General features: G+C 32.7%; 1 protein-coding gene across 11 annotated transcripts in view; it reads right to left on the reverse strand.

Moving 5' to 3' along the window:
* The window catches only part of OtopLa (proton channel otopetrin-like a), a 598,778-nt gene that overhangs the window by 69,397 nt on the left and 512,189 nt on the right, over positions 1 to 17,192 (reverse strand). For 8 of the 11 annotated variants that reach the window (XM_081752532.1, XM_081752530.1, XM_081752535.1 and 5 more), the window contains 3 exons: positions 8,333 to 8,493; positions 4,599 to 4,764; positions 66 to 191 (listed from right to left, as the gene is read on the reverse strand). In XM_081752532.1, the coding sequence (XP_081608658.1) occupies positions 66 to 191; positions 4,599 to 4,764; positions 8,333 to 8,493 (453 nt within the window). The remainder of the gene's footprint in view (positions 1 to 65; positions 192 to 4,598; positions 4,765 to 8,332; positions 8,494 to 17,192) is intronic. The other 3 variants (XM_081752534.1, XM_081752533.1, XM_081752539.1) reach the window with 2 other exon arrangements.

A 17,192-nucleotide genomic window follows, 5' to 3' on the forward strand; every position in this document is an offset into this window, starting at 1 on the left:
TACAATGTCTAGGATTGACTCTACGTGATAGAGAGAAAGCATGCATATAAAAAGGCATCACCCACCCTGGGTGAGGTTTTGAGAATCTGGTTCCAAAAGCGGGACAGGGGTGGTGGTAGTAGAAGCTTCTGAAATTCCCATCCTCATACCAAGAAGGCGCATGCCCTCTACCGGTAGACCGGAAGAAATAGCTACAATTAGTGCAGAAACAAATCACTAGGGAGTCAGTGGATGAAAACAGGCTCCACCGATGTAGTTAACAGATATAGTTTTTTTCTTTTCTCTCTCTTTTATTCTTTGTTACTTTTTTTTCACAAATGGTTAGTTATAGTTGCACATTTTTGGATACAAGCAAGTGTTGGAATACTTTTCTATGAAATTTAATAAGTAATCAATCTTTTTACATTATATATATATATATATATATACCTAGGTATATAAAAAGTCGATTTAAAATTTTTCATTATCAGATCTCTTTTTATTACTCATGGAAGAATTACTGAATAATCTAAGTAAGAAGTACTTACAGTGGTAAAATAATTCTAGAATAAGCTTTTGTACAAGTAATTTGCTATTGGTGTTTTAAATAATGAAATGAAAGTGTAATTATAAAGTTAACTAATCATTTCTCCTCATAAGTTTTTTTTTTTTTTTTTTTTTTTGAAACACAAGAATTGTATTAACGGAACTGTATCACAGACTTTTTACCAGTAAGCAGAATCCCTTTTCTTATTTAAGTTTTAATTCTTTCGTAGTGAAAACTTGTACCAATGTTTATTGTACCATACAATAAATAAAAGTTAAATAAATGTAGAAGTCTACTACAAAAGAAAAAAAAATCAATTTTGTGACAAAAATCTCAAAACAAGAATCCAAATCTAAAAATATTCTATTTATCATTATTTAATAATAAATACGATAAGTTTTCAGTAAATTTATTCTGCTCACATAATTGGTTATTGTATTCTGAGGTAACATAATCAGAATTTTACTTTAGAGATTTAGACAAGTGCAATTCTATAATCTTTATGATTTTGTATCTCATATATGACCGTAAAATTCCATATATACTCTCTATCCCTCTTGGATTTTGTGGGGAAGTAAATAAAATAATTTGTTATAAAACATAAATATGCGTGCACCCTTAGGGCCGTTATCCATAAAACTTTTAACGTTAGTTTTATTTATGAAAGGTAAACGAAATCTTTACAGTTTTTCCTTTTTATTTATTTAAGAGACAACCTTTTTCTTTTTTTTTTTCATGGGAAAATATAAGTGTAATTCTTTCAAACAAAATTAAGTTTAAAATTTGTCCACTGCACTCTAAGCCTTGGCAGGAAGGAGCAATTAAACATTAATTAACCATTTTCTCTACAAGTAGGATGATTTTGTTGAAATTTATGCTCCCTTGAACTTACTAAAAAAAAAAAAAATCTTTAAGGTATTTTTGAAAAGGAAAAACATATAATTTTAATTGGTAATCGATTACAATAATGTATCGCAATGTAAAACACAACAAACCACGTTAATCTTTATATTGTACTGCCAAATAATGTAAAATTTACTTATTGTCTTATTACCCGGGCAACTTTTACCAATAATTATCGAACGAACATATTAGCAAAAATCAAAGTAAATGCTTACAGTACAATCCCACGGCTAAGTTTCAAACACTTTCATTTCATTGTTTTATGTCACAAGTAAAAAGAACAAAAGTATTATTCTGTTAGTCCGATTATCATTCAATTTTACTTTTACAAGGTGAGAGCCTGTAGTCAGCCACTGTTTCAACTGATATTCACTAGGGGTCTCCATTGATTTCTAAGTGTGGGAACATATATGATCGAAGAACTGACGAATACAAACAAGAACTCTGTAAAAAAAATTACTTGTATATACATTTTTAATATTAGGTTATTCTACTTTTTTTTTTTTTTTTTTTTTTTTTACTTGTTTCTCAACAAATACTAATTGGATTAAGAGCTACTATATATTACAACTTAAGCATTTTTTTTCAAGTTTTCATATGTACAAAGCACAACACAGCAAAAAGCAAGGGTATTTGACACTTAATATTTTGTCCGTACCTTATTAAAGCTTATGGAGCTTCATAACATTGCAGTTTATTTACATTACTAACAAAGCTATCGATTAATTCGAATCATTATTCAGACATTATTGTGTAAAAGACTTATGTACACGTAATAACTATATACGTTACAAAAACGCAAATATTCAAATATATTTGATACTGTCTTTAAACTTGATATTTATTAACAAAGTTAAGTATGTGCTAATTACACATCTTAAATAATGAATTTTATTATGCAGGGCTAGCATAAATGATTCATTTTGAAAAGGCTATAGTTTCAAAAGTATTACAAGTACGCACATGAAAGATATATATGGAGAGAACTACAAATCTCATCAAGTTCAGACACCTCTACAAATGTTCAATATGTGCTCCTTTGGTGACACGACACAAGTCCAAATGATACTCGAGCTCATTAAATATATTTTGTATCATAGTCCTGTCAATTGTCTGCACTGCAGTACTGATGCGTTCTTTGAGCTCGACTAAGGATTACGGTAGTGAGGCTACGTAAACAAGGTCCTTAACGTAGCCCCACAGGAAGAAGTCACAGGGCGCTAAAATCAGGAGATCTAAGAGGCAAGGTGCTTTTTCCTTTACACAAGCAACCAGTGTCCTTGAATTACCGATAGCACCGCAAAATGTTTTGTTTACATGGCGGCTCTTTTCCATACTCTCTTCTGAAAGTGCGTTGCACGGCTATAATAGACGAACATCTGACATATTCAAGCATACAAAAACTTTTTACTTGCTTTCCCTCCATTTTCGACAGGTACTAACCTCGTACTGCCACACTGCACACTGCCACACCCGATCGGAAAAATAATGGACTCGTGCTGCCACAGTACAAACTTAGTGAGTTTGTAGTTCTTTAGATCTATTTTGTAGACCTTTCATGTGTATACCTGTAATACTTTTGAAAATATAGCCTTTTCAAAACGAATAAATCATTTACGCTAACCCTGTATTTGATGAAATTCATTACTCATCGCAAAAAAAAAAAAAAAAAAAAAAAAAAAAAAAAAAAAAAATGAGTATCCATCGATACATATTTTACATAATGTATCGTAATGTAAAGTAGAGCAAAACATGTTAATCTTTTTATATTGTATTGCCAAATAATGTAAAATTTACTTACAGTATCTGAGCAACTTTTACCAACAATTACCAAACGAAGATATTATCAATACACTGAAGTTAAATACTTATGTAACTATAAATATGACTTTCTTTTCTCAAATAACATTTATACCAGTAAATATAATATGATCAGAGAATTTCTAACGACAATAATTTTGAAATTGCGAAAATAACATTTAAGAACATTTTTCTATAATGTTACGAAAACATGTATTTATGTGAATTATTCGAAATCACATTCAGAGCTATATATTCACTACGAGGTTACTGGGAGATTGTACTGTTTAAACGGAATATCCAATTCTGCATGTAATTCTTACTATCCAAGAATAACTATCTTTCCGTACAAGAACCATTATCAAATAATTAAGATGCTCGAAAAAAAGATGTAACTAATCTAAGAAGTGTCTTTGTGATGTGACTATGCCTGTAAGTGTCTTCTGAATTTTCTGCAAAGTCTATGAACTTAATTAGCAGGGAAAATTATGAGATAACGGTTTTTAAAAAAAAAACTGTCTAACGATAGAGACATATGATACATGGAAAAGTACTTCTACGTCCGTTATATTTCATACGAAAGTTTTGATACAGTTCTTCTATTTTGTTATCTACCATATTTGCCGGTGTATAATACACTTTTCCCTTTGAAAAGAAGAACAAAAATGGAATGTGTGTTCTATGCTGATACAGAGATTTTGATTATTTCAATTCCGATAAGAATTTCCGATTCCGTGCGATTTGGTAGGGAAGGTTTTCCTTGTTTCCTTATGATGCACAACAGCATTCCGGTTACGCACATTTCAGTGATTCAGAAAATTTTACCGTTTCATACTACCGATTCTCTTTATCTATAGCATTCCAGTTACACACATTTAAGTGATTCAGTAAAGTCTATATTTTCACACTATCGATTCTCTTTATCTACCATTTCATAGTGCGTATGCTTTACTTTGGACACACATGCGCTATTCCCAGACACTCTTGTAATTCTACGTTTAGTTAAGCATTGTTAACTCCGCATATATATTTCTTGCTAAAAATATCATATTGTAATTGAATTTAAAATCTTTATACTCTAAAGTCAAAATATTTCTTTCTTAGGATTTATCACAGAAAATGGCGTGTGTTTTATGCACCTGCAAATATGGTATTTACTATTGACTAGTATTTATAGAAGTACGAACGTGTATTGTTCCATATTAATGGTTAGACATAAAATAACATTTGTGAAATCTGGATTCATAAACCTAAGTTTTATATTACAAAGAATGAGTAAAGTTCTACGTTGTTAGTTGTGAAAATCGTATGATTCAGTTTTCTTTTCTTGTAACTATAATTAGTTTTCTCCAAATGACATATATCTTACCAAGAATCATGTAATCTTCTGATACACCATCCCCTCTCTTCAATCGATATGTGGTAATTTCTTTAAGGCTCTCCAGCACCAGAGTACGAATCCATACACACAGGTTGGTTGCTACAATGTGCATCAGTCCAAAGCGAGCTACTACCTTGAACTTGTGGATATTCAACTATAAGACAGAAGAAAATGTCTCTGTTATATATGGCAAAATGTACAACATTACTCCAGAATTTTAAATTTAAGCCTTGTTACCAAAAATTAAATGTTAAGATATAAGAGTTTCCGAGTAGTCAGGAGTGAGCTTAACAAACGGCTCCGGTATGCAATTTAGATTCAGTATGTGGACTGCGAAACTTTACAGGCAATACGACAATAAAGGTAAAAAAAAAAAAAATAAAATAAAAAATAAATAAATAAAATAAAAAATAAATAAATAAATAAATAAATAAATAAATAAAAATATTATCATGCAACTTATTAAGAGTGATCGGTGAAAGTTTATAGAAAAAGGGAAAGTATATGGTATTTATTGATCTAGAGATGTCTTTTGACCGCGTGAATTGGGAATTGTTGCTGGAAGTCCTAAAGAAAGGTGGGTTGGAATGCAAAGATCGAAGATGAACCAACAAGTAAATGTTAGAATAGGACAGGATATGACAGAAGGGAGTGCAACTGAAAGGAGAGTTCGACGGAGATGCTCTCTCTCGCCTACATTATTTAATACCTATCTAGAAGAGATCGTGAAAAAGGGCCTTCAAAATGAAGACAACCTTTCAGTAGGAGGTAGAATAATTAGGTGCATATGGTTTGTAGATGATGTGGCGCTTGTTGCAGAAGCTGAAGAGAAAATTAATAAGATGTTAGAAAGTTTGAGGAAGGGCTGTGAGAAAATAAATGTTAGAAAGACAAAAGCCACGGTGATTGGAACGAAGGGGTCGGTGTCAAATATAGAAGTAGGAGGGGAGAAGACACAACAGGAGACTAGTTTTCGATACCTGGGTAGTATTATTAGTAATGATAAGAGATATGAACGTGAAATAAAAGCAAGGATAGGAATGGCGAATGAAGCTTTCAGAAGGAAGAAAATACTTTTTTGTGGGACCTTGGATAAAGGGTTGAGAAAAAGACTTACAAAATGCTTCGTGTGGAGTGTTGGGCTGTATGAGTCAGAAACACTGACATTACGCAAAAATGATTATAAACGACTGGAAGGTTTCGAAATGTAGGTGTGCAGAAGAATCGAAAGAATTAGCTGGGTGGAGCGGAAAACGAATGAGAGTGTTAGAAATGATGGGAGAGAAAAGAACAATTTTAGATATTATTAAGAAGAGAAGCTGGTTGGGATATTGGCTAAGAAGGAACTGTGTCATGAGGGACGTACTAGAGGTTATGGTGGCAGGAAAGAGGAGGGTGCGAAGGATACTACAATTAATGAACGATATCAAAACAAAAAAATCGTAACGTGAAGACGAAGAGATTAGCGGAAGATCGTGGAACATGGAAGCTTCTCAGTTGAAGCACGTAACCTGCTAATAATGGCAGAATACCGATATCCAATATATTCTTTAAGAAAAAAAGAAAGGTATTCCAAAGTCTAAACATATTTATTTTCCTTACACGTTCAAAAATAGAATTCAGTACTTAATGAAAAATTTGAGCTTGATGATTTATACATAAGTCATCCTTCAATTGATAAAAATGCAGAAAGATATTATATCCTTTCTGTTAGTATAATTTTAATTTAATTTTACTTCTACAGTTGAGAGCCTGTAGTCAACCACTTTTTCAACTGATATTCACTAGGTGGGGGGGGGGGGGGGTAATCTTAAGCAGTAGTTATTCTGAAGGCAGACACGGATAGTCCAAGCACAACAGTGAATTATAATACAAGCCATATGGTCTTGTTGTGAGAACACCGACAGCAAGAGTGAAACGGTATATAGATGTTCACGGAATTGATTGGGTAGCGAAATGGTAAACACATAGGCACGGTATGCCAAAGGTCCTGGATTCGAGTCCCGTTCCAGTCATGCACTTTTTCACTCTATATATCATTGAATTCACACCTATAGAAGAATTGGTGTGTTAAAAATCAGTTGTTCCTTCCATACGTTATTGTAATGATAATACAACTGTAAGAGGTGTTCTAAAAGTGGACACTGGATTGTCCAAGCACAACAGGGAGTTGTGGTAGTACAAACCATGTGGTCTGAGTGGAGGAACACCGACAGCAAGAGTGAGAGGGAACGGACTGGGCAGCGTAATGGTTAACGTATCGGTATGGTACGTCGAAGGTCCGGGGTTCGAGTTCCAGTCCAGTCATGCACTTTTTCACACTATGTATCAAGTAACAGTCATTGTCAGGGATACTCCCACAGGATTTTACCAAGAACAGGTAAGAGACTGATTCCATGAGAGGGTGACCAACAAGCGAACACAATTGGGGAACACATACACACATTTTGATGCGTACATAGTATGTCTTGATATGTGCTTCCAAGAATATCCAAGGGAAGGCATACATTTCGAAAATCCAAGGGAAGGCAACTACCCCCTTGCCTGCCGCTGTGGGTGGCCACGTTTATTGTTCGGTGATAAATAAATCTATAAATAGATTTTTAAAAGAAGATGAAGTAATTCATAGCAATTTATATTAAATATATAAAATAATAAAAAGATATTGAGTAAAAGTAATGATAATGAGTGAGAAAATGCACAACTGGACCGGGACTCATATTACCTTTAATGTACCGTGCCGATACGTTAACCATCACGCTATCCAATCCGTTCCCTCAACAGTCATACATTTCCTCACTCTTGAAATCGGTGTTCATTCACTCAGATCAGATGGTTTGTACTACAACTTCCTGTTGTTCTTGGACAATCCTGTGCTCACTTTCTGAACACCTCTGACAGTTGTAATATACTTTATGTGAATGAACTCTGAGTGAATGAACATCGACTTCAAGAGTGAGGTAATGTATCCTTGTCCAGGAGCAGATTGGGTAGCATAATGGTTAATACACAACCATCAGAAGTGTTCAGGAAGTGGACACAGAATTGTCCCAGCACACGAAGAAGTTGTGGTGCTAATCATGTGATCTGAGTGAATGAACACCGACTTTATTACTTTCTTTTAAAATCATGTTATTCATCACAGGTATTCTACCATTATTGGCAAATCAGTTACTGCAAACTGAGAAACTCCCATGCATCACGGTTTTCAGCTAACCTCTTTGTCTTCACGTAACAACTTTCCATCCACTGCAACCTCTTTGGCCCTCCTCTCTTTTCTTCAGCCACTTAAATTCTGCCACGTCCTTCGTGATACAGTTCCTTCTAAACCATAGTCCCAATCACTTTTTCTACCTTAATTTAATTGTATGTAATATTGTTCTTTCCATCTTTACTATTCAAAATGATTTCTCCTTTCGTTTTCAGTTCGACTCAGCTAATTTTCTTCATTTCAGAAACCTCTAGGCTTTTGAAACTACCTTTTCTTAATGTCCATATGTATGTCCCATATAGTATAATATTCCACAGAAAACATTTTGAGTAATTTTCTAAACTCTTTATTCAAGGACAAAAGAGAGATTTTTTCTCTTAAATGCTTTATTTATAAAAGAATGTTTAAAAAAAATGTTTCAGAATGACTTCAAAATTAGAATTTATAATCTCACTCAATTACTGGAAATGACAGTTAAAAAACAACGAAAAACATCTTGAAATATATTTACCCGTGAGTTCATGAATATAAAGTACATCTGCATGAAGGTGAAGATCATTTGAAGAACTGGGTTTACTCCTCGAAGAATTTGATAGCAAGGTGATGTCAGAGGAATTTCAAAGAATGCACCAAATTCCAGTCCATTGTAAATCATGGTCCCCAAACCAAATGCTGGAAGAAAATAAAGTTAAGGAAATATAGTATTAACAATATAAAGTACAGGACAAAAATAAAAAACCAAAATCGTCATTAAAACTAATGATGATTTATTTATGTATTTATAAAGTAGAAAATAAATGCATACATTCAATTGACTGTGTAAGTCACTTACTATTCTTTCCTTTTTGATATTCAAATTTTTTTTCCTGAACTGAGTTCAGTTTTAGAAAAAAAGAACTCAGTTGAACCCAGATGTTTCATTATGTGTTTGTTTCAATGAGTAAACTGAATAAGAGAACAAAATTAAATTCCTTGATACTCATAGCTGGAAAAATTAATGAGACTTTCAACGGATTATAATTTTAAAAATAATGTACAGAAAAATAATTGAATAAATTTAAAATCAATATAAGGAAAAAAGAAACTTTTAAAAGATAAAATTAATAGATTACAAATAACATTAAAAGTGGTAATTTTTGCTATTATGCAACGGAAATTGTCTTTGAGTCCAGGGCTGGATTTACCATATGTGCAACACGTACAGTACATTTGCATCGGGCGGAAAGTTTCGAGGGGCGCCAAAATTTGTTATAACTATATTATTTAAAATAAATATTTCTTGTTGAAAACAGACTTCATGATGATGGTAGTTAAATTTAAGCTGACTATCTATTTGAATACTACATTCGTAAATCATGTTTTGGTCGCATTAGTTTAAGGTCACATGGGCAGTGCTAAACCAACCAAATGGTCAAACAAAGCCCAGCATGAATTGCTTGATTGTTCTAAAATACAAGAACTCAATTCACGAACAGTAGCGAATACCTATTCCATTTAGTTAGTTATTACATTTTTTTATATATAAAAACTAGTCTATTCTTTGTCATAAACAAGTTCCTTATTATTGAAGGTGGAAACAAGTTTTTTTTTAAAAAAAAAAATATAACAGATATAGAAGGAAAATCAAGAAATAAAGATAAAAAGAGTTAGTTGCACTTGAATTGCAAACTGATATATTGAAATTGAAGCTCGATATTAAATTCTATAAAAAGGAATACCATCTTTCCTTTGCATGTGTGTTTGCTTTATCTTTCACTAACATAGTAGATTATTATTTAAAGAAAAAAACAGAAACAACGAGATTGTATTTATGGTGTTTAGAGCTTTCTGAGTGCGAGTGCCTTTCCCCTACCCTTCGTTGTTCATGATGGAGTAGCATACTTAAAAACGTGGCTTTTAAGATTTGTTCTTTCTGGAGAAAGGGGGCGGTAAATGATGGCAAACATGGGATGGCGAATTGCTTAGGGTCACCCATGCTTGAGTGTAAAAGTTAAAGGACAAAATTAAGGATATAGGAAAACTAATCGATTATTATGAAAACTTACCGTTTTAAAACAAAACTCATAATTAATAAAACTAGAAGGAAAACGTCATAAACCTGACATAAAAATTCAAACAAATTGACATATTTTTAAATATACTTTTTTGTGTACCTGTTAGTTCTACGAGGAATATATAAAAGTTATACCAAACACTAGATATATTTAATAATCTTCAATAATGCTATTTTATCATTACAAAATCCATGAATGACCCAGACTTCAAGGCAAGAAGAGACCAGTCTGGGAACAAGGGCTTGCGTTAATTAACTTCTGTCGCGAACTACCCGTGAAGTTTCTGAAATAAGCCACAAAAAAGTCTCTGCAGAATATCCAGAACATAGTTCTCGAAAAAAAAAAAAATGAGGATTAAGTTCTTAAACACTACCAATTTTTCTAACGGTTATACATTAAAAATTAATTCCTGCCAAGTAAACGTTTAAAAAAATTAACTTATTAATGTAATTGTTAATTCTTAACAGATTAATTACAAGCCTGCTGATACTACAACCTATGAAGAGCTATGATTAATCAGATAACGTACGTTTGTTACGACTTTCAAAGTCATAATTTCTGCCTTTCTAGACCAAACTTCGCTAATTCAAGTATATTTTGCACTTTTTTTTTTCGTCGAAGATTAAAACATACGAATAACATTATTGAAGAGAAGAGTAGAAGAGTAAGTCAGGCTCTCTTGTGCCCCCTGAATTTTAAAACGGTAGGGCCTACACCTTAGCTTTCTTCATACAACAAATATCTTCAGAAATACTTCCAATATAATCAAAAGTCTTGACAGTATTTTAATGTGTAAATAGCAAATATTGTTACATGTGTGTTGTGTGGATGTTATTTTTCGACTATGATATATTTCGCTAACCTCTCTACTTGCTTATTCATGTAGTCCTATTGACCGGATTACTTACTAAACTGTTGTTTAAGTCATGTTTTTCCTCTTAGGTTCGGGATAAAGAATAACTTTAGCCAGTGGCGTAAGCAGAAGCTCATAAAAAGGGGAGTTTCAAGCTCCTAACAACATATAATTTCAGATGTTTCTATACATATCGTAATATGACAAATGCTTATTTTACATCATATCATGTTCAAGGGAGAAGTTGAAGTCCCGACTCCCCTAGCATACGCCACTGACTTCTGCACTTAAGGTCGAAATTAGGTAGATTAGTATACTTTTTTAAAATATTTTTTTTTACAATACTTATATAAAAGAGCAAATATTATTACCTGTATGGTATGTGAGGTGTGAGGATGTTATTTTTCTACTGTATTTCGCTAATCTCCCTCTTTGCTTATTCATATAGTCCTATTCTCCAGATTACTTCTTGAATCCCTGCTTATTCATGGTTTTCGTCTTCTGTTCGGAATAACTTCAGCATTTAAGTACTTGACATTTTTTCTTCTAAGAATTGATAAACTGAGGGAAGAAGGCATTACAATCTACTTAATTTTGATCTTAAGTGCTGAAGTGGTATACCTTTTTCCTTCTAAGAATTGATAAACTGAGGGAAGAAGGCATTACAATCTACTTAATTTTGATATTAAGTACTGAATTGGTATACCTTTTTCCTTCTAAGAATTGATAAACTGAGGGAAGAAGGCATTACAATCTACTTAATTTTGATCTGAAGTACTGAAGTGGTATACCTTTTTCCTTCTAAGAATTGATAAACTGAGGGAAGAAGGCATTACAATCTACTTAATTTTAATCTTAAGTACTGAAGTGGTATACCTTTTTCCTTCTAAGAATTGATAAACTGAGGGAAGAAGGCATTACAATCTACTTAATTTTGATCTTAAGTACTGAAGTGGTATACCTTTTTCCTTCTAAGAACTGATAAATTGAGGGAAGAAGGCATTACAATCTACTTAATTTTGATCTTAAGTACTGAAGTGGTATACCTTTTTCCTTCTAAGAACTGATAAACTGAGGGAAGAAGGCATTACAATCTACTTAATTTTGATCTTAAGTACTGAAGTGGTATACCTTTTTCCTTCTAAGAACTGATAAACTGAGGGAAGAAGGCATTACAATCTACTTAATTTTGATCTTAAGTACTGAAGTGGTATACCTTTTTCCTTCTAAGAATTGATAAAATGAGGGAAGAAGGCATTACAATCTACTTAATTTTGATCTTAAGTACTGAAGTGGTATACCTTTTTCCTTCTAAGAATTGATAAAATGAGGGAAGAAGGCATTACAATCTATTTAATTTTGATCTTAAGTACTGAAGTGGTATACCTTTTTCCTTCTAAGAATTGATAAACTGAGGGAAGAAGGCATTACAATCTACTTAATTTTGATCTTAAGTGCTGAAGTGTTATATCTTTTTCCTTCTAAGAATTGATAAACTGAGGGAAGAAGGCATTACAATCTACTTAATTTTGATCTTAAGTACTGAAGTTGTATACTTTTTCCTTCTAAGAATTGATAAAATGAGGGAAGAAGGCATTACAATCTACTTAATTTTGATCTTAAGTACTGAAGTGGTATACCTTTTTCCTTCTAAGAATTGATAAACTGAGGGAAGAAGGCATTACAATCTACTTAATTTTGATCTTAAGTAGTGAAGTGGTATACCTTTTTCCTTCTAAGAATTGATAAACTGAGGGAAGAAGGCATTACAATCTACTTAATTTTGATCTTAAGTACTGAAGTGGTATACCTTTTTCCTTCTAAGAATTGATAAACTGAGAGAAGAAGGCATTACAATCTACTTAATTTTGATCTGAAGTACTGAAGTGGTACCTTTTTCCTTCTAAGAATTGATAAACTGAGGGAAGAAGGCATTACAATCTACTTAATTTTGATCTTGAGTACTGAAGTGGTATACCTTTTTCCTTCTAAGAATTGATAAAATGAGGGAAGAAGGCATTATAATCTACTTAATTTTGATATTAAGTACTGAAGTGGTATACCTTTTTCCTTCTAAGAATTGATAAACTGAGGGAAGAAGGCATTACAATCTACTTAATTTTGATCTTAAGTACTGAAGTGGTATACCTTTTTCCTTCTAAGAATTGATAAAATGAGGGAAGAAGGCATTACAATCTACTTAATTTTGATCTTAAGTACTGAAGTGGTATAACTTTTTCCTTCTAAGAATTGATAAACTGAGGGAAGAAGGCATTACAATCTACTTAATTTTGATCTTAAGTAGTGAAGTGGTATACCTTTTTCCTTCTAAGAATTGATAAACTGAGGGAAGAAGGCATTACAATCTACTTAATTTTGATATTAAGTACTGAAGTGGTATACCTTTTTCCTTCTAAGAATTGATAAAATGAGGGAAGAAGGCATTACAATCTACTTAATTTTGATATTAAGTACTGAAGTGGTATTCCTTTTTCCTTCTAAGAATTGATAAACTGAGGGAAGAAGGCATTACAATCTACTTAATTTTGATCTTAAGTACTGAAGTGGTATACCTTTTTCCTTCTAAGAATTGATAAACTGAGGGAAGAAGGCATTACAATCTACTTAATTTTGATCTTAAGTACTGAAGTGGTATACCTTTTTCCTTCTAAGAATTGATAAACTGAGGGAAGAAGGCATTACAATCTACTTAATTTTGATCTTAAGTGCTGAAGTGGTATACCTGTTTTCCTTCTTCTAAGAATTGATAAACTGAGGGAAGAAGGCACACTAATCTACTTAATTTTGACTTTAAGTGCTGAAATTATCCTTTTTCAGGAACACAAAAGGAAATAGGCAGCGGTTCAAGAAGTAATCCGGAAAATATGATTATATGGGTAAGCAAACGCAAAGTTTGCAAAATATAGTAGAAAAATAACATCCCATGACTCACCATACAGGTAACAATATTTGTTCTTTTTAACTCGAAGATTAAAAGAAAAAAGAAAAAAAGTTTATTTTGAATTCAATGAGCTCAATTATTTCTGCGAATTCTACTGCGTGAAGTCGTAGTTACTATATGAGATTTTGTGTTCAAGACAATAATTCGAAGCATGAATTTACATGGGAATACATGAAATATTCAAGAAGCTACGCGAGAAAATTTTGAAATAAAACCTGGCAAGGTTTAACACTAGGAATTGGCGTAGTTAAAACTTTCATTGGGATGTCACAATGTGGAGAGAAAGACCACGCCCCGTCTAATCTTGGACTCTTCTGCTCCAGCGCGCCAAAGCGTGTTGCCTTGGAAACGATCGCCATCTTTATCCCAACTCCCATCTACAGGCGCAGCCATATTGATCCATTCCGGAAGTATACAACTGGGCGGGAAATGACGTATGGTCGTGTATCCAGAAAAAAAAAGAAAAACGTACGCATCTCAATCTCACGGGAACAAACAGGGACAATCGTGCAAGTTTGAATGAAAAAGAAGTCTTTATATTTGTCACAAAAGTCATAGAGAATACAAAGCAGAACAGATTTGCATATATTCTTTATGGATGTTCCAAATCTCAGTTGAGTCTATTTTCATAGATTTAAATATCTCAAGAGACCGACATCAACGTTGGTTATGCAGAATTTTCTTTGCAAGTGTTATTTGTCACACGTCACCTGCATTTTTTTTCTTTTTTGTTCTATTTTCACTCGAGCATGCACCTTTGTCATTTTAGTTTTAAATCGTTTTATAATATCCTATTTATTTATTTATTTATTTATTTATTTTAGCGTTGTTCATTAGTCAGTTTATGGCAGTGGTTCTCAATCTAATTCCTATCACGACCCCTATTTTATCACATCCTCTTGCCAGAGACCCCCTTATAATTTCTGATTTGTAATAAGCTTTAGTGGGACTTTTAACATACCTATTGCGGAGATCTCACGATATCCATCTATTTCTATAATAGTAGAATCCATTTCTTGTATATAGTGGATTCAGTAACTTCCTTAAAAGCGAACGGATTAAAACCAAATTTGGTCAATTCGTTCATATTACAAATATCGAATCCTATCCGTCATACTGTTTGAAAATGAATACCATTAGCCGGATTGGTTTTTCTTCCATAATAAACATTAAAACAAAGACAAAAAATTTCGTATCAGTTGAAAATAACTTGATCATGTGCGTTAGGAATACTGAACCGGACATTGCTGCACTAGTGAAATCACACCATACTTAGGTATCTCATTAGCTTTCAATTTTAATTGTATTTCAACATGCAGATTTTGTTGCATTTTTCAGCAGTGATAATTATTCGTATTTCTTTAGTGAGTTCCAGAGTCGTGATGCACAGAGTAACCTAAGTAAATTTAATTGTTTGTAATTTCAGTGACCTGCTAGCAGTCGTCTTTATAGGATCAATATTGGAGATGGGTGGGCTTGCATTTCTAGTAACAGAAAGTAAACTGAATGCAGGAATATCCATGATCCTTATTTTATTTTATTTTATTATTTTTATTTATTTATTTATTTATTTATTTATTTATTTTGACTGGAAGAGTGAGGTATACATGTGGAACAGTCTTGAAAATATTTCTCTCTATTTTTCGGCGTTGATGATTCATGAGTCCAAGCTTTCCATTTAAATTAAAATTGACCTTTAGAAAGGCTTGCTAAAACGTCCTTTTTTGAAATTCTTTTTTCCTAACATTACACTTTTTAAATCTGAGTATAAAAACTACTGTTATCGCAGATACTCTTTTACACTTCACATTCGGGGGGCGCGGTGGCTCAGTAGTAGAGCGTTCACCTACGGTGCTTGGGGTCTCTGGTTCGATCCCAGCTCGCACCGTGTAGACTTTGTGGTGGACAAACACCGTGCTCGTGAGTTTTCTCGGGGTTCTCCCGTTTCCTCCCACTTTCTTCATTCCACCGTTTCATTCATTTCTCATAATCACCATCTCCTTTAGCCTAACCGGCATAACCCTGGGACGTAAAACTCAAATATTTCATTTCATTTTTCATTTTACACTTCACATTTACTTCTTTACAGAATAGTGCTTGAGTTTGGTGAGATACTTTTGTGTATGACTGCCATCCTGACACTAAATTTAAGTTTATACTAAGTCTATACCTGGGAAATAAAGCAATCTTAATCCAACTAAGTTTGTTGATTGTGTCATAGATTTATGATTTTCGAAATGTTATTTTTGAAGTGTATTGACATCATAGTAATTTTTATTTATATTAATTTAAAAATATTGCATCCCGGCTGCAATTACGCCACAACTCTAATTTTGAAGTTGTGATATATATTAGCGTTTGGAAGTTTAAAAATGTTATTAAAAACCAGAGTTTACTGTATGATTCACAGAAACGTTCGCTTTTTCTCTATATATAAAGCAATTGTAGATGGCAACACATTTTTTACGTGTTAGTAGTTACCAAACTGAGCAGCCAAGTTCAAGGTCGTCACTTCAACAACTATTGGCTATACTAAGGAGCTTTTTTTTTTTTTTTTTTTTATGATAATTACATAAAATCGTGTAACAACCACAAGAAGAGATACTTCAAATCGACGGCGTCAACTTTCCAAAATGTATGTGGGTGCATATCAATGGCGGGGTGTTATGTTTCCAGAGGAGTCACAATTTTTTTTTTTTTATTATTATTATTTATTTATTTTCTTTTAGTTAAAATGAACACTGTCATAAAGAGCTGTGCTGTGATAAAATAAAATATACCGGTACTATAAGGATAAGTTGGAGCTGCCCTAGCTCAATCAGTAACACGACTTACTTAAACGCAAGAGAAAATGATTCAAACCCGGATACAAGGTTGAAGATAAGTTACTGAGATGAATATTCTCAACATATGTAATCGTAACATTAAGAGTATACTTCAAACAACTTACATGATGCACAATTATTGCAAGAGGCAATGGTATTATTAACACGTTGCTAAAAGAAAAAAACGCATCCATACAAATTATAATGAAAAAAATGCTTCATAAAAACAAATAATTTTAATGGTATTATAGAAAGAACTGTGCAAGGATTATGTTGCGAACATAAACTACAAAATGACTGACTTGAGTATGTTGCTTGATTGCCTTTGCACAAACACATTTGAAACAAACAATAATGTTTTAGAGGTTAGAAATTTTAACTTCCTTGTTAATGTTTTAATTGCTAATTATATTTTTCATATTGGAAAGTGAGAAATATTTTATTTTCTTTCTATCAAACTAAAAATCTTGTGGGTGCGCCGCATCCACAAAATTATTTGTGTCGGTGCTGGAGCCCCGGAGCAGCCACGTAGGCGGCGCACATGCCTCAAATATGACTTCCAAATACTAAAGAGTTTTCATGACTTAGAATAATAAAAGTAGGATACTGTTTTTATTATTATTATTATTATTATTATTATATTTATTTACATATTTTTATATGTTTGTGGCGTTATT

This window comes from Thermobia domestica, chromosome 3 (genome assembly GCF_964235325.1).
Source record: "Thermobia domestica chromosome 3, izTheDome1.hap1.1, whole genome shotgun sequence".
Taxonomy (NCBI): Eukaryota; Metazoa; Arthropoda; class Insecta; order Zygentoma; family Lepismatidae; genus Thermobia; species Thermobia domestica.